The sequence below is a fragment of the Eleutherodactylus coqui genome, chromosome 1 (genome assembly GCF_035609145.1).
Source record: "Eleutherodactylus coqui strain aEleCoq1 chromosome 1, aEleCoq1.hap1, whole genome shotgun sequence".
Lineage (NCBI taxonomy): Eukaryota > Metazoa > Chordata > Amphibia > Anura > Eleutherodactylidae > Eleutherodactylus > Eleutherodactylus coqui.
Genome location: NC_089837.1, coordinates 286,289,613 through 286,310,761, shown reverse-complemented (window position 1 = coordinate 286,310,761; position 21,149 = coordinate 286,289,613). Strand labels below are relative to the sequence as shown.

Here is a 21,149-nt window from a genome sequence, read left to right as displayed (position 1 = left end):
GGAGATGGACAGAGCTGTACAAATAAATCTGTATGCTAATCTATTAAAGTTGGTGGCTGGTATAGCATTGGCCATGGGAGTACATCTGCCATGAGGAGAGTTAAGCCACATGCATGTAAATAAGAGTTTGTGTGTCATCTCAGATTGATAAAGAAAAGGAATTCTCCTCATCTTTGCCTGGTGTGGACCCTGCTGGAAACGCTCACTATGGGTTACCACTAGAGATGAGCGAGCGTACTCGGAAAAGCACTACTCGCTCGAGTAATTTGCTTTATCCGAGTATCGCTGTGCTCGTCCCTGAAGATTCGGGTGCCGGCACGGAGCGGGGAGCTGCAGGGGAGAGCGGGGAGGAACGGAGGTAAGATCTTTCTCTCCCTCTCTCCCCTGCGACTCACCGGTCAGCCGCAGCGGCACCCGAATCTTCAGGGACGAGCACAGCGATACTCGGATAAAGCAAATTACTCGAGCGAGTAGTGCTTTTCCGAGTACGCTCGCTCATCTCTAGTTACCACCTACATTGATCAACATGCCATGTTTTAGGGGTCTCTTATACTGGGGCCCCTTTCTAAGTGCCTTTCTTTCTACAGCTATATAGTTATATTCAGATTAGAATCTTTAAAGAAGCGCTGACCCCTTTATTGTCTTTTTTCCTCATTTTTTTTTCTCACTGGGGTTGTGTCAGCTCATTTCCTGGGTTGCTCATTTTAGAGTATCTGGTGGTTGATTTAGGGGTTAGCGGCTCTCCACCTGCCAATGGATTATGTATCTATAGAAAGTTATTCTGTTTTCTCTGGATTAATCATTTTTACCAAAGCGCTCTCATTTTCCTATATTTGAGCTGCAATGTATGAATTTTACGGTGAAAATCTGCGACACTGCCACAACAAATAGTGGGAGAAAAAAAACAAAGCAGAAGGTAGTGCATGTCACAGAGTTCAAAATTCATAGCATGACTTAGTGAATGGGGTCGTCTACAGTACATGCCATGTGACTGCTATCCTTCGTATACGACAGTAGTTTAGGGAGCTTCGGAATTTTAATTATTTTTCCAGCTCTGACTTAGGAGACTATACTGTTCTATTGCTCAATTTTCAAAGTCAGCACCTGGAATATCAGCATTCTTCAGGCTACCTTTCTTTGCTCAGGCTGGTATAGAATCCAGATCCTTCCACCATGTTGTCTCTTACCAAGACTGAAGACCTGCTCCAACATTTACACTTTACCACCTTTAGATTACATGTACACAGGTGCTGAAAAAGTTGTGCTCGATTTTTCTAAACTATGATTGGACAGCGCACTGACATCCTATCAGTGTGCTATCCAATGTGTGGTGTACTGCACATGTGTGAGCCTCAGACAAAAATGGTTACATGCCCAATAGGATATGCGGTAATTGTTTTTACTCTGACTATTCATCCAGGTACAAAAAGAACCCTATGTGAATAAACCCATTCGAACATTTGAATGAATAGATGCTATTTCGGCCTGAATTTCAGACTGATTATTTCAGTCCGAGAAATGGACAGAAAAACCGTCCAAGTGCATGTACCCTAAAGAGGCTCTTTTTTCTCACAACTAAGGGCTGGTTGCACCAACAATGCTGTTGCTTGTGAATTAGTTAAACTACAATCAGCTGTTGAACAAGGTTTAAGGAACGAAAAGGTTGACCCATTTCTTTTTTATCTCAAATGTGCAAAACCAAGTTCATTTGATCTGCAATCAAGAGCTGAACATAGAAAATATTTATTGTGCATGGTAACTGGTGAATGTAGTCAGGTGATCTTCCAAGCATACATAACGATAGTAAAAACATGGCCACTACCTGCAGCAAACGTGGGTGTAATTTCACAGCACCCAAGAAAAGCCTAATTAGGCTTAGTCCACCAGCTTAGATTTCAGCTTCTAAATTAAATTCAACTAGTTTTATCTGCCAAAATCGGGGGACCAAATTGAACCTAGATTTGAACGAAGATCACGGGCTAAACCGTGTTGGTGCAACATTTTTCTACTTGATCTTAGATCAACTCTTGATCTCAGATGAACACTTTAGTGCAAACATTTTCAACTTTTGCTATTGAGGACTCACACGTAATCAATAGATGATCAGCAGGGGAATTCAATGGGAACTGCACTTCAGTATTAACTTGGGCTGCTGCACTACAGTCAGCATTTTCTGCGCCTTCCACTGAGCTTAGCGACAGCTACACTAGGAATCAGCTGTTTGGCATGGATCTGCACAGCAGGTCCACAATGATCATCTACAGATGACCTGTCAGTCATCAATAGCAAAAAGATTGTGGTGAAAAGATTTTTTAAATGAAAGTATATTACGATTGTATATAAGATAGTATATAAGATTGAAGAGGCGCACACACAGGCTATTAAACAAGCAGACATTGTCTGAATAGTGCTCCTTTAATCACTTCAGGACCATCATAACACTGTCTTGTGATCATGAACGGGTTATAGAGCAGACTTTGGACTGCTGCTGGTAACTGCTGCAATCGGAGTTAGCTCTGATCGTGGCATTTAATTGTTAATAGATGCCGAGGTCAAGCTGACCACACGTCTACACAGTCAGCAGGAAGGTGTGACCCCTTCCCACACCCTCTTTTTTAAATGTTTTCATTCCTTTCCATGTAAAAATTTGTAAAAGGTTTTTCCATACATTATACGGTATGTTAAATAGTACCAATAAAAGAAAAATACAACTCATCACAGAAAAAACAAGCCCTTAGGCCAAACAGAATCTGTGATAGTCACCTGCGCGGACAATCCACAGTATCCTGCATCCATTACAAGAATAGAACATTCGCATGTCCACTCAAATTTGCGATTGCGATTTCCGCTTGCGAAAATAAAATCGCAGCATGTTCTATTCTTGTGCGGATTCTGCATGGACAGCATCCATTTAAGTCAATGGAAGCAGTCAGACCTGCGGTCCATCCGGAATTAACATTGAGGAGAGGTCGTCAGTACCCACATCACTGCCTAGCGACGACGCGGGAAAAAGAAAGATTATTCTGTACTGTGCATGTCAGACGGTGGCTCGCTGTGACCATCCGCAATACAGGAATTGAAAAAAGTACGTGCGGACGACGCCAAGGATAGAGCTGGATTAAAACCCATTAGTGTGAGATCTGCCTTATACATCTATGTCAATGCAAAAACGTAAATGTAAAAAAATGAAAAATCTGTTTCTATAGTGGTGAAACAAAACTGGTGCCCTGTTCTTTGCTTGAAGAAACTTGCAATATTCCTTTCAATTACAAACCTGTATGAATACTTGTGCCAGCTACAATAACCTGTGAATAATCATATATTCTCACTTTGCACGGTGACTTTCAATTAAGGCCTCATGTCCACTCAAAAAATACAATCCGCGCAAATTTGCTTTAAATGGCATTTTTTTGCATGCAGATATCCGCACACATTGCTATCAAAGTGATAGCAATGTTGCCGATCCGCGCAGATTCCGCGGCAAATGGAGCATGCCGCGTTTTTTCTCCCGCGCATGAAAAACGCAATTCTTTTAAAATGCCATCCACGGGTGCAAAAATCAATTTAATGGACCCGCGGATGGCAATCATTCCCTATGGGCAAAATCCGCTGCGGATTCCGCAATTCCATTTACCCAGTGGACATGAGGCCTAATACTTCTCCCTATAAAATATTCTGATCATGTTGTTACTCAGCAGTTTTTTTCAGTTCTTTTGGCATGTTTTACAGTCTCAGTTAACGTTGGATCCCAGTAGAAGAAAAAGGTACGAAGGAAACTTCTGTAGTGTGTTACCCTAGCTTTTCATAGTTTATGTGCATTCCACACTCACCTTCAGTGTGCTCTGGAGAACACGTAAAGCATGTGCTTTTCTGTTTATGTTGGGATTTTTGTTGCGACGTATAAAGGATTTCCTATATTCATCCCGTGTCATGGCAGTCTTCTTACCAATAAGAGAAACGCCTCCTTGTTTTAGGCAAGTCATCATGATGTGAAGATCATCATCAACTATAGGAAATAGTGTAAAGTCCGGTCACATATGTCAGAAACTACGTAAAAGGCTTACATAGATAATATAGATCTGCAAGGTCATATAGCTATAGAAAAAATATAGAAATTTTTGTTTTCAGACGACGTTTAATATGCGGAGAAAATAATGCACTACTTTGATAGATTGGACTTTTACGGATGCAGCAATACCAAATATGTATTTTTATTTTATGATTTAGATTTTTTAATTATAGATATGACAAAAGGGGGGTGATTTAAACTTTTACTACTTTTTTTTTTTTTAGACAATTTAAAAAAATTCATTGATTTTTTTTTACTTTACTTTTAAGTCCCTCTGGGGGACTACAATATGCGATGCTTTGATCGCTCCTGCAGTATGACGTTATGCTACAGCATGACGTCATACTGCAATTTGACAGGCAGCTTATCAAGCCACCCCACGGGGATGGCTTGATAGGTAGTCTCCTTTCAGAAGGCTCCCGGCTGCCTTGATACCTGCACAGACAACCCAAATAACCAATCAGGTTGCTGGAATTGTGAATCAGAACCAATCAGGTTACTTGGAATAGAGCTGAAGTGCTGATGAAGATGTTAATATGCCTCGCCCGATCTCACCGCGAGGGCATTGGGGGGGGGGGGGGGGGGGATGGGGGCGTACGGGGCAACCTCTCTTCATACATACCCTGACGCTCCAGGATGTAAATGTACGTCCTGAAGCAAGAAGGGGTTAAAGGCACTCATTAATTTTTTTTCTTCAATTCATTATCCAACTAGCCCCACAGTATATATGTCAGCTAGAATTATCTTGTTTAACTTTCTGTTCTCTGATCGGAGACACCAGAGCTCAATCACTAGAACTTCCTGTGTAATAAAATTAAGGGCTTCTTCACACTGGGGAGAAAATTGGGCGATTCTCATTTCTGAGGTTTTCACTCCTGTGATGCTGCGTGAAAAAAAAATGCAACCTTTCTTTTTGTTATATCATCCATTGCTTTCAACGGGGCCAGCACCATTGAAACCAGTGGGAAAACATCACTATCTCCTGCCACGACCGTGACAGTTGCAGTGGGGGATTCCTGCAGTCCCGCAGGGATGTGTGGCTGTTGTATCCAGGGGTTTCCACAGATTTTCAATGGGGCCGGAGGCATTAAAAACAGTAGGAGAACATTGCGATTCCTTGCTGCAGCATCCACGGCAGGGATGAAGGGAACCCCCACGGTGATGTGAGGCTGTTTCCAGTCTCGCTATCAGGGGTTTTTAGAAGGATTGTGAGGGCGGTATTGGGCTGTGAATCACGGTCCGATATTGCTCTTACCACTGTGCAGGAGGCTGAAATGGACTGTGCCACACCTGCTGTTCTCAGGGAAGACAATATCTCCAATCACTTTACTGCTGATGACTAGAGGCTCTTGTCACACAGTTATGATAAAGATAGTTCATTCCCTCTGACTGTACAGTTATGGTGTTTAGCTTATTTAGGTGAATGTAGAGGTTAATGATATTTATACTGTACTCCCAGCTAGCAAAGATCGTACAGTCTGTAGCAGCTCATATAATGCTGTGCTGATGTATTATGGGATTAGGAGCACATAACACAACGATCAGGGACAGAAAAATGTATTTTCAGGCGAGTGCTTCTTCAAGACAACTTTGTGTTTAAAAGATAGGGCTGACCGGCGGAGATTTGGTGGCGGATCCTGCTCCCAGGCAGCGGCTCGGGAAACCGCAACGCCCGTGGACAGGGGGCCTAAGTCTGGTATCAAAGTAATTGTACTGACAGATGGAATAAAGCTAGCTTATAATTTTTTTTGCAGTTTGTGCATCGCAGAAGTAGGGGAAATTTTAAACCCCCCCCCCCCCCATTTTACTCCACTTAGGATTACATTATATGGTAGACCACAAATAATTTTTTTTTTAAAAAAGCCCTTTGAGCAGCAGATCGCCCTTGGATGTCTATGTGCCCATTAATGTGTGTCGAGATTCCTCTCTCCACGTAGACCAGCGGATTTTATTTGCGGCCGCTACGTGCAGAAATAAAATCGCAGCATTCTCTATTTTTCTGCAGATTCCGCAGGGACAGATTCAATGGAAGCCGTTCCTGCTGCAGCACACCCACAGCTGTCACTTCAGACGTGCTGCGGATACGGGGGGAAAGCAGGAGATTTTTTAAAAAAAGGAACCGCGCATCCGCCGTGCTGAAGAAGGGAGATCCGGCCGCGGCAGAGGAGACCCGCGCTGGATCCGGAGAGGCAAGAACCTGTCTTTTAATGCCAATGTCTGAGGGCACGCATGGATTCCACTGCAGGATTCAGCAGCGGAATCCGTGTTTGCCTATGTGCATGAGGCCTAACAGAAGACGTAATTTATACAATAGGTAATTCTCTGATGTCACATTTCCATTAACTATCTTTTATTCTAGTAGTTCTCAGCTGTCTGCAAAAGCAGGCATGTTCACCCATGTATGATGCACGTTTTTTTAATAAACATCAGAGCCATCAAATGGACACTATGCAATGACTACTGCAAAATTGAACCTTAGTACTGGCACATGAGAAGCTTCAACATGTATGTACCACAATATAAAAAATATAAAAATAGTGGGACTTTACTGGATTTTGGCAAACGTCCACTTTCTGCCTCTTCTTCACAAGTAACTGCTGGCATTGCTTCAGATGTATTACGAATAGGCGACTGTTTCAACTGAAGGATGTTACTAGACTTTAGGGAGTGTCCACATTGTGCTTCCTCCTGAGGAACAGCTGCTGCCTTTAAGCCAGACACATTCCTAGAAGGAGACTGCATCAAGGGCTTCTTTACCTAAACATGGTTGGGAATAGGATAGTTTACTAATAATGCATTGTCAACAGAAGGAATTATAAAAAGTATGAAAACATAAAAGGCATAAAATAATAAGGGGACGAAGTCTTACTATATCATGTGACTTGACTTGATCATCATCTTCAGCTTCAGTTTCACTGTAACAGTCTAATTAAATTATAGCAGTTAGTTCACTATAGAATGTAAATGAAGGCACTCTTTTACTTTATCTATAATAACATAAGAGCTCTCATTTTTAAAACCTTTATGAAATTCATATTTGCTGGCTGCTCAAGTCTATGTTGTTTGCAAAGAAATAGAAAGGTTAAATAGCCCCTTCCTTCACCCCTCAGTGTATTTCATGGAAGCTTAACCCCTTAGTGATGAAGCCTGTTTGCACTTTAGTGATGTCAGATTTCCAAAATTTGTCTCCATGTGTTACTTTAACATAGACTAACTCTGTAAAGGTTTTGCATATCCCCGTAATTCTTGCAATGTTTTTTTCGCCACATATTGCACTTCATTTTGGTGGTAAAAATAGACCAATCGAATTTCTGTATACTTATTAAAAGCACCAAAATTGTGAAAATTTTGAAAAAAAATTGACATTTTTTTCACATTTTAATTGCAATATTGCCAATATGGGCAAACATACTGTACAAATTTTTGATAAGATATATATTGTCATCTGTTTACTTTATTCTGGATGCACATTTGAAAAACTTTAGCTTTTTTTTACCATTTAGGAGACGTACAAATTTAACATTTCGAGGAACATTTTGTTTTCCTACGCCAAGCCAAGATTGCAAAGGCTCATAGGTGTCAGAATGATAGATACCCCCACAAATGACCCCATTTTAAAAACTACACCCCTAATATATTCACTGAGGGGTGTCATGAATATTTTGACCCCAAAATTTCTTTTCAGGAGTTAATGCAATGCAAATTTACAGGAGAAAAAAAAAATTGAAATTTCAAATTTTTGCAAAGATTTCATTTTAAAAAGAGTTTTGTTTTCTACAGTGTACATGAAAATAAAGATTTACACCCCAAAATCGATTCCCCTGTTTATCCTGCGTTCAGAAACACTCGTTGTGGTCCTAATATGTCTGTATGCACAACGGGGCCCAAACCGAAAGAAGCAGCCGGTGGCTTTCAGAATAGATATTTTGCTTGAAGGTGTTTTAGGTCCCATTGCACACATGTAGAACCCCCATAAATGACGCCATTTTGAAAACTAGGCCCCTTAATGAATTAGTGGTGTCCTGCGTATTTTTACCCCACAGTTTTTGAATGACTAAGCAAAGCAAAAGGACAAAAAAAAATTTATGATTTAAATTTTTTTGGCAATTATGTTATTTTAAAAACAGACTTTTTTGTACAGCACACATATGAATGAAGAATTTCACTCCAAAATGGATGCCCGTTTGTCCCGTGTTCAGAAACATACCCATTGTGGCCCTAATCTTATGTTCGTGTGCACAACACGGTCCAAACCGAAAGGAGCATTAAATTTCAACAGTTTAACTTTTACATGATCGCCATTATCCATTGGATAACAGCAATCACGTGACCAGGGACCGCTCACCACGGCACCTCGGTCACTGCTTCAGGCTCTTGGCTACCTTTAGTAGCCAGGAGCAAGGAGCCGTTAAATTTTCCTCCCTAGCTTTTGCACTTACGTCAGCATTTTGGTGACAGGTGCGTCTGCCGAAGTTGGGGAAAGGTCCGCGGATAAAAATCCCGTCAGGGGACATTACCAGAGGCCTTAGGCAAGTAATTTTACCTTCCCTCATAAATCGGATCCTTTTTTTTCCCCTTTACGTGATCGCCGTTATCCATTAGATTGCAGCGATCACGTGACCAGGGACTGCATACTGCGCCCCTCTGTGAAACCTTCAGGCTCTCGGCTACGTTTGGTATTGTGTCGAACTTAAGCGCCAGGAAGACACAACAGCGTTTGACAATCACGGTCCTTGTGATGGCTTGCCTTGTCTGTCCCACTACCAGGACCATCTAGTCTGCTCTGTGCTCCTATTGCCTTTTCTTACTGGAGCAGACATGCCTCTGGTGGTCAGAGGCCAGTGCTGCTGCAGTGTCAATCCTGTAATGGTATTCCCTTCATCTGCCAACTTTGCAAACTTGTTGGGGTATGCCAGTTCAGGACTAGCCTTCTTGGATTGCCTTCCTCTACCCCTTCTGTCACCCAGCTAGCTGCCTGATCATCCTGCACTCCTATACTACCATCCATCCCCACATCTACCCCAGCAAGTGCCTGCTCAGTGAGCAGCAAACTCCTTTCCATGTTGCCAATGGATCTGTGTTGCAAGTTGTGCATTTAGATCCAGGATCTGGGCTTCAAAGAGTGCAACACACTCACATTTCATACAACAGTATCCACCCTTGAACAGCTTTTTAAAGGACTGCATACATGGCACAAGATTTACATTGGACAACCACATGGCAGCTCTGCAGATCTGTTCTATTGAAGCATTTCTTCTGTCTGCCCAGGTGACAGATATGGCTCCGGTTGAGAGATTTTTAGCTTCTCTGGCAAAGATTGTCCTTGATTTTAATGTATGCTTGACATACATGGTAACCCAAAATTATATGTATGGATGTTGTGGATCTCAGATGCAACATAAGCTATTCAAATTTTATGCTTACTCTTTATGTGAGCATAGAGACACAATTTCTGGCAGAGGCCATTATGTGCATGACAGTGCGTGTTTGATCCCTGCCAGTTCTAACTATATTAACCCCTTCCACCGCATCCACCCCATTTTCATTACTTAGTCCCAGGTCACTGTCTCTACTGTCTTGCCCTCTGTACTAAGGACTGGAGGGAGAGCAGTCACAGAGATAAAACACTCCTCCTTTGCGGAAAGTAGACATTGTATAACCCCAGAGTATGAAAATGATGGACTATCCCTGATAACATTCCAGAGTGTGAACAATAAGTTTGACATGACAAAATGTGTATAGCTTGCGTAAGGTGCAGGTAGACCGAGGACTGTGATAACGTCCTCTGCAGACAGTCATCACCATGGAAGGTTGCATGGTTGGCAATGCCATGGAAAACGGTCCAAAAAAATTCTGCAGGTCTGCAGGTATCTTAACACTTCTGTGGACATCCAATGTTTGGAATGCTTTACTTTGAATTTGTTGGATTCTGGTAGAAGGAGAACTGTAGCTTGTGATCTGAAAGGAGAAGTCTGTCATCAAGAACTGTTAGGTGTAGTTCTTTAATAGAGAGCACTTGAATCGCTCCTTACTTTTCGTCTGTTGTGATGGTGACCAGGAACCTTTTTTTCCAGGACAGTCTTTATATTCAACTCCATATGGGGTTCAGAGGGAGCCATTATTTATGCCCCTTAGGACTGCACTGAGATTCCAAAAAGGTACAGTATTAGATATCTTTTGAGAGACTATTTGCAGCCTTTGAGAATCTCTTCACCCACTGGTGATCTGCTAGATCACAACTGAAGTAGGACCTTAATGCTAATATCTAGACTTAATATGTTAGGTCTCAGCCCTCTTACTAGTCCTGCCTCTAAAAAAAAAATCTAAAATCATTAGAGGTTTAAGAGGATGAGGGGAGCCGCACACCATGACATGAAGATTCTTCAGACTTTGTTGTAGATGGTATTACACACTTATGCTCTTCCTGCTGTGCAGTATAGCATCAATGACTGTTTCAGATAGTCCTCTAGACTGTAGGATAGGTTACCCAGAAACCCTGCTGAGATTCCAGATGATATAGTGGGGTAGTATAGTATGGGTCTGCCATTCAGGATGTTCAGTAGACAAAACAATCCCCTCGAGCCCTCGAAAAGCAATTAAGATCACTAATCTTTTCTATTCTAATATGCTGATGGATACTTGGTAGAGGAGAGATTGGAGGAAGAGTATACGCAAGATGAAATTTCCAGCTGTGCCAAAGCATCCAAACCAATTCAGTGATCTTTGTGTTTTAGTGAAAAGTAGAAAGGGCTTCATTTATTGCCCTGAGATGCAAAAGGTCCACTTCAATTGCACTCTACTTAGAAACTTTTTAAAGTTTTTCAATACATTATACGGTACCATTAAAAAATACAACTTATTCCGCAAAAAAGCCTCAGATAGCTATGTTAATTAAAAAAAATAAAGCGTTATGGTGCTCAAAAACACAGGTTCCCAGGTGCCCGGGGAGGTATTTTTTTATGCTTACCCTCCTTCCGATGCCCGCTGTGTCAGTCCCGAACATTGTTGCACAGAGCATACATTCAAACCGCAGACTATGCCATTGGACTCCATGCTGCTAGCTGTGTGATCGCTTCCATTGATCTCTATGGGAGTGTTCACACAGCCTGCAGTTTTGAGTCAGATGACACAATTCGCAAACTGACTTTCGGGCTGACATCGCAGGCACCAGGAGATTGGCAAATAAAAAAACAAAAAACACCTCTGGGCTTCTGCGCTATGAGCACTATAACTTAGATTATGGTGCTCATGGCTGGTGACAGGTTCCCTTTCACCTCTTTGTCTAGGGTGTAAAGTCAGCCTCCAGTGGTGCTGATATGGAGGGAGAGTTGAGAAAAATTTCACTGCACCCTGTGACTACATCCTCATACCTGTTCTCTTACTGCTTTTATCCCTAGATATCTCACCACACTGGGGCCATTGCATAGCAGCAATCTAAATTAGGTTTCCTTAACTCACTTTGTTCTTGGGTTAGTGAGGATAAAACATTTTAACTCATAAATGTATTAGAAATTCCTGTATGATGTAAATTAAGAGTCCTCCTTTAGAATAACAAGCTTTTTGGTATAACTTCGTCCTGTTCATTGGGGGACACAGCAAGACCTTGGGTATAGTTTCTGCCACTAGGAGGCGACACTAAGCATAAAAAGTGTTAACTCCAACCACTAGCTATACCTGTCCTGCAGGCATAAGCTAGCTCAGTTTGTAAGCAAGCAGTAGGAGCACCCAAGTAGGTAGGATACGACAACAATAGTTAATAAAATTACAATACTTAAGAAACTAACTCATTCTACCACGATGTCCGACTGCACTGAAAACATTCCAAACAAGAGGAGTATATGTTACAGTCCTAATAACACGCTGAGTGGGTGCTGTGTCCCCCAATGAAAAGGACGAGAAAGATTTTACGGTAAGTTATACCAAAAATCTTGTTTTCTCGTCTGTATTATTGGGGCCACAGCAAGACCTTGGGATGTTCTAGGGCAATACTCCAGGGGGAGAGAGACCCTGACAAGGAGCCTCGGACGAGGTAATCAATGGCTGAGTAATATGTACCGTAACAGCCTGAAGATATGAGGTCCCTGGTACGGTAACCCTGTATTGCCGCAGAGCGGAGGCAATGCAAGGAGCCCACCTAGAACATAACTTGGGTTGTCAGGCGAACTGGCAGAGAGCCAGCATGACTGAAGAATGCCACTTGAGAAAGGTAATTTTGCGGAGTCAGAAAGAGCTGCTACCGAGAAAATTGCCAACCGAAATCATCATAGAAGTGAATTCCAATACCACCGGCAGCGAGGGAATATGCAACTGGTCATTTTGTCATCAGCAGTCAGTCGTTATCGACCTAAGAAAAACTCCCGCCCAATAGAGCCTTCTGTCCAAAAGGCAGACAGTGGCCAATGTAAGCTGGGCGTGAAAAAAATTCGGCTGTAACACACTGTAGTATGAAAAAGTACCTTGAAAAAAAGGTGTGGTATCATCAGTGCTGAAAAACTTCAGAGCTGGGGGCCTTCTAGCAGTCGCCCAAGTGGGACGGCAGCTTCCCAGAAATCTAGCCTGTAAACACCGCCTTTACCGTCCCGCCGTGAAGAAGGAATCAAATCGATTGCAGACGCCAAAGAAGAGAAGACTCGTTGTGTTCCACAACCTTGTCCGGATGGAACCCTCTGCTGACCATTACTAGGAACCTTATGTGGAGAGGTCGTCTGTTCCCCAGTTTGACTGCCTTGAAGAAGTCATATCCAGCTGATTCCCTGTCAGCCCTGTGAGCCGGTGACAATGCCCATAGCATCCACCTTGAAGCCTATGGGTTTCCTAAGAAGTCCAGCCTTGAAAATGGTGACTCATTGAGTAGTCTACTAGGGTTAGCCCCATACAAAGATCTCATTGCAACCGCCTGATTCACATGAGGCACAAGAAAGTTTTTCATTACGGCAAGACTACAGCAGTACGGAACTCTCGCTGGCTCCTGGAGTCGAGAAGGAAGAGCGCTAAAGAATTGAAAACAGTATAAGTATATACTGCTTCACAGTCTCCTGCAAGCAATAATGCAGGAGGTGACAGCGCAGGATGATTGCAGCGTGCTTCTGGATCCATCTCATTTAAACGCTTCTTCTGCTGAGTCTTGAAAAATGGCATTTGCATCCAGGGAGGATAACCTTAGGGGCAGAGTCCATGTATGTCTGAGCCGGCCAAGCGAAGAGTCCGACTTATATGAAAAGTTGTGCTGTCGGCCCGCGGGTCGCATCGCTCGCAATTGATTAAGATAGCTTACCTCGCTACTTGAAACTATACCACTATATCTAGTTCCCTAGAATGTAGCAGGTCTAATGTTTAAGGTTCTCACCCTAGGATGAGAAGTGCCAATACTATATACCTAATATCTACCATAACCTTTCCACAGATTGGTACACTATTGCGATATGCCATAAGACTTGAAGTGAGACAGATCATTGGTCTGCTACTCCGATTGGCGAGTTTCATCCATTGTTTATTCGACTATCTGTACGGTTTATATTTTGTCTAAAAAAAATAATCAATAAACACATTTTGAAAGAAAAGTTGCGCTGTGAACTTCCCTATACAATCTGTCCTACGAAGGAAAAGAAATGAACTTGTCTTGGTGTAGTTGCTGAGGACTCCCAGCAAATGCTCTGCTGCCGCAACTTCATTATCCTGAAGGGTGGTGCGTCAGCTACAGAACGAGTTGTCTGTCGCTAACAGATACGAGAGAATGCAAGACATCCCAACTGTTCGGATTAGTGAAGTAGATGTTGTACAGGCTCCAAAGTTGGGTCTGACCCAGACGTAGTGCACCCGCGTAGGAAGGATTCGTAGAGAATGCTCAAGAAGCATAGCTGGAGACTTACAGAGTACTCCTTACAGCAACCGTCCGGCCATCCACAATAGTGGAGGACTTGTGTTCCGATACGCTGCCAAATTAGAGTCAGCAGAGGATTCTGTCTCAACAGATATCATGCATCCCTCACAGACGATCGGATCTACCCACATCCGCACGGCTGACTTAACTAGCAGTCCATTCTTCTAGAAACACTAGACACCTTGTGGTACCAAGGCCACCTTGAGAGGGATCAGACCCATAGTGGTTCGGCATGCCATAGAGCTGACCGGTGAGGTACCAGCAGACAGATCCACAGCCCCCAAACTGCCTGTCAGAGTTGGTACCCCGGACTCATCCTATACGTAAACAGAAACAGACCGTGCGTAAGATGAGATATTCTCTGCCGGATGCAAATCACGCAAGGAACTGCAGGTGGGCCACCATAGGAGAGCAAGTTGTCAGGTAAGGCTCACCAGCTCCAGAGTGAGATGAGGAGCGAGGTGTCTAACAGATTCCTGTGTACACTACTCTTTCCATATGGAAAGCACCACAGGCCTCAGTAAGCATGGAGTGATGCTGACAATCAGTTTGAACAATACTGGCCCATAAGGCAAGATAATCCCTAGCTGAATGCAAGTCTCGTACAGTAGCGAGAGCGCACATAGTATGTGGCTCTGGTCGCCCCTGTGCGCGGGTCATCCTGGACTTGGACACTGCGTGAAGGCTACCTGCAGGTAATTGCAGGAGGGGCAACAGGGGAGCTACCGCCAGGCAAGGCTCAATCCGGTCCGGAGCGGACATGGGGAGCGGTGATTCCGGAGAATGCCTGTGCATAGTACGCTGTCCAAATGGAAGGTACCACAGGTCTCAGCAACGCCAGAGTAATGCTAAGAGTTTAAAACCTCTGGCCATCAGTTGTCCGCATGCCATCCTGGACACTGCAGTAAGGCTGCTTGCAGGGAAATGCAGGAGGGGCAACAGGGGAGCTAGCCACAATGCAAAGCTCAATCCAGTCTTGAGCAGACATGAGGAGTGAGGAGTCCAGAGAACCCGTGTGAGTACTCTTTCCCAGTATGGAAGGTGCCACAGGCGTCAGCAAGCCTGGAGTACTGCTGACCAACAGGCTGTACAATGTTCTTCATGTGACGAGATATTCTCTGTCTGGGTGTAAATCTTGTACTGTAGCAAGAGGTGCACATAGTATGTAGCTCTGGCCGGCCCCTGTCTGCGTGTCATCCTGGACTCTGACACTGCGCTGAAGCTGGTTTCAGGGGACTGCAGGAGGGGCAACAACAGGGGAGCTAGCCACTAGGCAAGGCTCAACCCAGTGCGGAGCAGACATGAGGAGTGATGAGTACAGAGTATCCCTGTGCAAGTATTCTTTCAATATGGAAGGTGCCACAGGTCTGAGCAAGCCCAGTAACGCTGACAATTAGTTCGAACACTATTGTCCGTAAGATGAGATATTCTCTGGCTGGATGTAAATCTCATACTGTAGTGAGAGCACACATAGTACGTGGCTCTGGTCGGCCTCTGTCCATGTCCTCTGACTCGGACACTGTGCTGGGCTGCCTGCAGGGAACTGCAGGAGGGGCAACAGCAGAGCTATCTGCTAGGCAAGGCTCTACCCGGCGTGGAGCATATATGAGGAGTGATAAGTCCAGAGAATTCCTGAGAGAATACTTTTTCCAGTATGGAAAGTACCACAGGTCTCAGCAAGCCCAGAATCCCGCTGAGGTCGATTGGGCAAGGAGGAGACGAGACTATGGTGCCTAGCCACAGCGTTTGGGGTGGGGGGGTGTGAACGAGCTGTGCAGCCAGCCATAGTTGAGACCCAAAGCTGGGGCTTAACCAGCACTACCTACCCCAGAGCAGTGCCCATCCCATAACACACAGGCTGCATCATCACACAAAGACTGCCTCCCAGTCACCGCCATTGACAGCGAAAAACGCTGCATGGTGGCAAACTGCAGGGCGCCAACATAGAACGCACAGCGGCATTGTACAGAAAAACCACGCAGCCAAAGCCGCATGGCAAACATATTCATGGGTGGCAAAATGCATCTGGCGCGCAGTGGCAGATATCCCGGAGCGTGCGGTGGCTACACATACATGTCGCTAAATAAACAGGGCGCACAGTAAAGGCAAATTAAACTTGCCCAGTGTCAGCAGCATAAAAAAAACACGCCAGACCGTGGCAATACAAAAAAACCCTGTGGGGTGGCGGAGGAAACATGTAGGCCCGCGGTCATTGAAACATGCCAGTAATATAAGCATGGCAGTCGACGGGCAAAATAAACCTGCCACCATGCGGCAATCCAGGCCGCACAGCGGCAGAAACAACATGGCTGCGAAGACACCTCCTCCCCCGTGCACCGGCTACCGCCCAGCCACACCTGCTCAGCCTATAGTAGGCCCAAAACCGATGCCTAGATATTTTTATTTTGTTGAGTTTTTATTTAAAACACCCCCCCCCTCCCCCTCCTAGATTTACAGCCACGTAGGCCCGCAGAGGTCCCCATTGGGAGGCCCATTAAGAAGCCAAGGCAGTGCAGCGTGAACAGGGACTGGAAGGCTCGAAAAACCGGCGCCCACAGTAATGGCTAAACAGCAGTCGCGCAGCGGTAAGAAAAAACGTCAGCTAGTGGCCATGCCATGGCGGCCTCCCCAAACTGGCGGCTGCTGCAGCGGCCAATACAAGCGGCCTGCCGCAAAGGCAGCAAATACGAACGACCACCGCAATGGCAGCAATACAAAGCAAATAAGAAGCCACCTATGGCAGCAGAGCAGGTAAAAACAAAACAAAAAATTTATACAGGCTGCATAGCGGCAAAATACCCACGCCGCATGGCGCAAAAAAACACAATGGCAAGCCAGTGACAAAGGAGCAGGCTCCTGTTACGGGGGCAGGGCAGCAAGTGGAGAATACTCACTTATTAACTTACCTATTCTGCCATTCCTGAAGCTGGGAGATGCTCACCGTCCTTTAGAGAGGATGGGAGTGCTCTGGGTTGGGGACCCTATGGCTGGTGGGTCAGGATCGAGCAGAGTTGATGTGCCTCCTTTTCTTCTAGGAGGAGGTCAGACACTTGCAGTCCACCCTCCTCGTGGAGAACAGGGAGAGTCCTGCCTGCCGTGTGCCCACATTCTTGCAGTCCCGAAGGACCTTGATTGAAGACGTCTGCCTCCTACAGACACTAAGCTAAAAACTGAGCTAGCTTAGGTCTGCAGGATGGCTATAGCTAGTGGGGGGGGAGTTAACACTTTTATGCTTAGTGTCGCCTCCTAGTGGCAAGGTCTTGCCGTGTCCCCCAATAATACAGACGAGAAACAATATTTTCAACATGCAATGGTATTTCCTGCGCCATTATAACATGAAACCACATTCAACATAGAATGCTAGACAGTCTTGATCTGCGATGTGTGACTGGCTGGGCAATCCAGCCAATAAGCTTGAGCAGTTCACTAGTAAAACACTTGTATTACTGTACTGTATGTAGTGATTAGCAGTCTAATAGCAAATTACAGCACTAAATGTCCCCTGCGGAACCAGACGAGGGCAGCTCCATTTTATTTATCTGCATTCGTTATCTGCTTTTTTGTTGTTGTTTGATTTCTTATTTTGGCGAGTTCAGAGACCATTTACTAGTTTTCCATAGTTATTGCCTCAATTTACACATTTTTCAACTTTAAATATTTTTTGCTACAGTGTCGCAAGCGATACTCCACCGTGCGGGAGGAGGGGGGCCATTAAAAGGTCTTCGCGATGAGCCTTTATTAATGATAAGCTCACCACGGAGAATCGCGGTATGCCGCGATTTTAATCACGCGAGCGGAAAATCATTATCATTTTCCGCTCGTGTGCAGTAGGCTGCACTTTCCATAGTTATCCTATGGAAAGCGTGTCATGCGAGCTCCGCATGCGATTTATCTGCCCGTGGACAGCCAGCCTTATACAGAAGCATATCACTGAGCAGCCACCCTTTCTATACACCTCTGTTTGTTAATTCAGTAGAATAACGTGAGAAGAGCAGAGTCAGCAGATGGGGTACTAGTTCAACCTGTGTGTGGAACTGGCCACATAGCACAGAAAAGGAGAAACCGGAATGAAAAACTAAAAATCACAATGGTGTCTGACATGAAACAAAAGGGATTGTAGGGTAGTGACCAAAGAGGGGGGAAAAAACGTCTAGGCAAGTTTGACAATTAGTAGTGGAAGAGTGCAATGATCAAAAATAGCTTCCATTGTAGGCCTTCTATAATTAATATGGACATAAATACCTTCCTCTTGTGAATAGCTGGAATTTGGTGGAGTTTTATATCTCTGTAGTGTTTTTAAGAAAACCGTTACCCACCTGCAGAATGAGACAAAGTCAAAAAGGTAAATGAGTAAGGGTCCTATGGCACATGAACACGGCAAAGCGCTTTGGGACTTTGCCACAAATTTACTTTTGGCCGCAGCTCCCTGCAGCCGACAGCGTGTTTCAGCGCACCCCATCATTGTGGTTGGTGATGAGGTGCGCTAAACGGCCAAAGATAGAGCAGGCAGCGCTTGAAAATTGTGGCACTGGAAAGTGCCGTGATCAAACGCATGTCTGTGAGGCCCCATTAATTTCAATGGGCACGTTATACCGCGATTAATGCTGCGTTTTTAAAAGCTGCATTAATCGCGGTAAAAAGTGCTTGTGTGAGAGGGGCCTAAGACGTAACTGCAAAGAAAGAAGATTTAATGTGATTTAGGGTAAGTTCACACATCGCAGAAATGCTGCAGAATTTCCGCAGTAAAATCTGCTGCATTTCCACAAATGAAAGTCAAAATCTGCAAAATCGATACAGATTTTGACTAAAAAAAACAGCTGAGTATCCACAGCTGATTTTGGAAGCTACAGCGCCCCCCTGACCTCTCAGTTCTTCACGCTATCACCACAGCATTACACCCAGTATTAGGCGGCCTCTAGTGAGCGGCGCTTGTCAAGTGATGTAGAAGTGCCATCACTGGACCAGCAGGGCTGTGCTCACCAGATTTTGACTGTTTTGGATGCAGAAATGCTACGGAATTTGCTGTGGAAATTCTGCAGCATTTCACTCCTGTGTGAACATACCTTAAAAGGGGTTTGCAGGGACTTTTAGATTTAAAACCTTATTCTTAGGATAGGTCATCTGTTACAGATTGGAGAGGGCCCAATTCCTGACACCATCAGCTGTTTGAAATGACTGCAGAGCTTGGGTGCCTATTTATCGTATACCAGGCAAAAAGCATTATGTGGTGCCAGATATTCTAGCTCAATCCCACTCACTTAAATGGGACTAAGTTGCAGAAAGGCTATATGATCAATGAATGCAACGTCAGAAGCCCCTTCACGCAGCTGATCGGCAAGGGTAGGCACGAGTGACTTATCAATCAGATATTGATGACCTATCCTAAAGTAATGCCTTTAAGGAATTTAAAAATCAACAGTAAATAACCTTAAAGGCGGTTTCCCACTATCTACAATTACTTTGCAGCCACTGTGTACTTCCTGGTTGCTGTTGACCAGGACTTGTGACTGCTGCAGACAATATAAATTTGATATTTCCGTAATTGAGCGGACATCATCATTGGTCGTTTTGGAATACATACAATTTTATGATAGCTTTTTATTGCATTTTTTGGGGAGGCAGTATAATCAAAAACAGCAATTCTGGCATTTTTTTTCTCTTGTTTGTGAACTGTGTAGGATAAACATGGCAATTCTGCTTATTTGAAAAAGGCAATTTCAGGATCATTCTGTAAGGGCACCTGAAGAAGTGATTGTTTACACTGCACTAATGTAGTGCAATGAATTCCAGAGACATCACTAAGTAATTTTCTTCACTGACAGATTGCCTATTAGCCATTGTCTGCTACTGATCAAGAAGTCTTATGTACTCAGAAAAGGCACCAATAGGAACTACGGCTCATACCATAAATAAAGCATAAACTTCAGAATGTGGCTATGTAAAAAAATGTTTAAAAATAAGGTTTATTTCTTTTAAAAAGGTGTAAAGATGTGTATATCTATGAACGACTGCCTCTTTACTGTGAATGAAAATGGGTGAGTGAAAGCAATCTCTATTCACTGAGTGATTATCGCTGGGACAACTGTTAGGCGATAAGCGCCCCGTGTAAAAAGGACCCTTAGAAGTCGGCTGAAAAATTATTCACACAGACATATTCACTTGTGCAATATGTAGAGAATAGAATTGATTGATTTCAACGGGTTCGTTTACCCGTAATTACTTTCTACAAATTTTGGTCCTGCCAACCCACCTTCCCCCCTAAAAAAACACAGCGTGCTCCATTTTCCTGCGCATCTGTACACAAAAAGATTCCCATAGAAATCAAATTGGGAGTTCGTAACTGCGTGCTTAATACGCTAGGAGATGTACGATACGCTGCATAATTCCGCACAAATGAACATGACTTGCTGATGCTCATGCAAAATAGCATTGTTCGTTCCTCAAAAACGCTATGCACATGGAAATACACATACGCTTGTGTGAAGGGGGCCTAAAGGTTGGAGTTTGGAAGAAAATGGTTGAGAAACTTACTTTTCCATGTCAGTCAGATTGTCTGCAGCAAACACAAATGGCTTGTATGTTGGATGGGTGAGTTGAAATTCACTGCAGGAAACAAAAATATAAAACCTTCTAGATTACACACTGTTATTTAATCAATCATGCGTACATTAATTAAATAGTTTGACTACTTACTACTTTTTTTTGGGTTTCATCTCCCAAGGACTTTCCAAACTATACGAAGAAACATTTAGAAGTCCCAAAGCCTTCTCATCCTACAACATAAGGAAAAAGGATGTATGAAAAACTATTGGGTCCATCCGCTGGGACCCCCACTGATCCTGAGGGGAAATTGTGTCCACAGTATGTCTTACTGCAGAATCCCTTATTCCAGGATAGCTTATTTCCTAGTGCTGAAGCGAAGAGTCCACTGGTCGCACACGTGCCCTGCCGCTCCATTCGTTTCAACGAAACCAGTCGAGCATAGCTTTCGGCTAGCTGTCTGCAGCATTGAGATGAATGGAGCGCTGCCACAAGACTGAAGTGACAACATTTTTGCATAAAATTACACGTACAGATAATGACCTTTAATCAGCTCCATTGCTTCATTAGCTAAAGTAAACTCAGTACGAGTTGTTTGCTCAGGTACCCGAGTGTTTATGCTAGGATTATCTGGCTGGCAGGATTCCATTGTCTTCTCTG

General features: G+C 44.0%; 1 protein-coding gene across 1 annotated transcript in view; it reads right to left on the bottom strand.

Moving 5' to 3' along the window:
- CNKSR1 (connector enhancer of kinase suppressor of Ras 1) overlaps positions 1–21,149 on the bottom strand; it is a 56,674-nt gene that overhangs the window by 5,062 nt on the left and 30,463 nt on the right. The window contains exons 15-20 of the mRNA XM_066572498.1: positions 20,643–20,722; positions 20,481–20,552; positions 18,192–18,265; positions 6,939–6,994; positions 6,619–6,826; positions 3,831–4,006 (exon numbers count right to left, since the gene is read on the bottom strand). Coding sequence (XP_066428595.1) covers positions 3,831–4,006; positions 6,619–6,826; positions 6,939–6,994; positions 18,192–18,265; positions 20,481–20,552; positions 20,643–20,722 — 666 coding nt within the window. The remainder of the gene's footprint in view (positions 1–3,830; positions 4,007–6,618; positions 6,827–6,938; positions 6,995–18,191; positions 18,266–20,480; positions 20,553–20,642; positions 20,723–21,149) is intronic.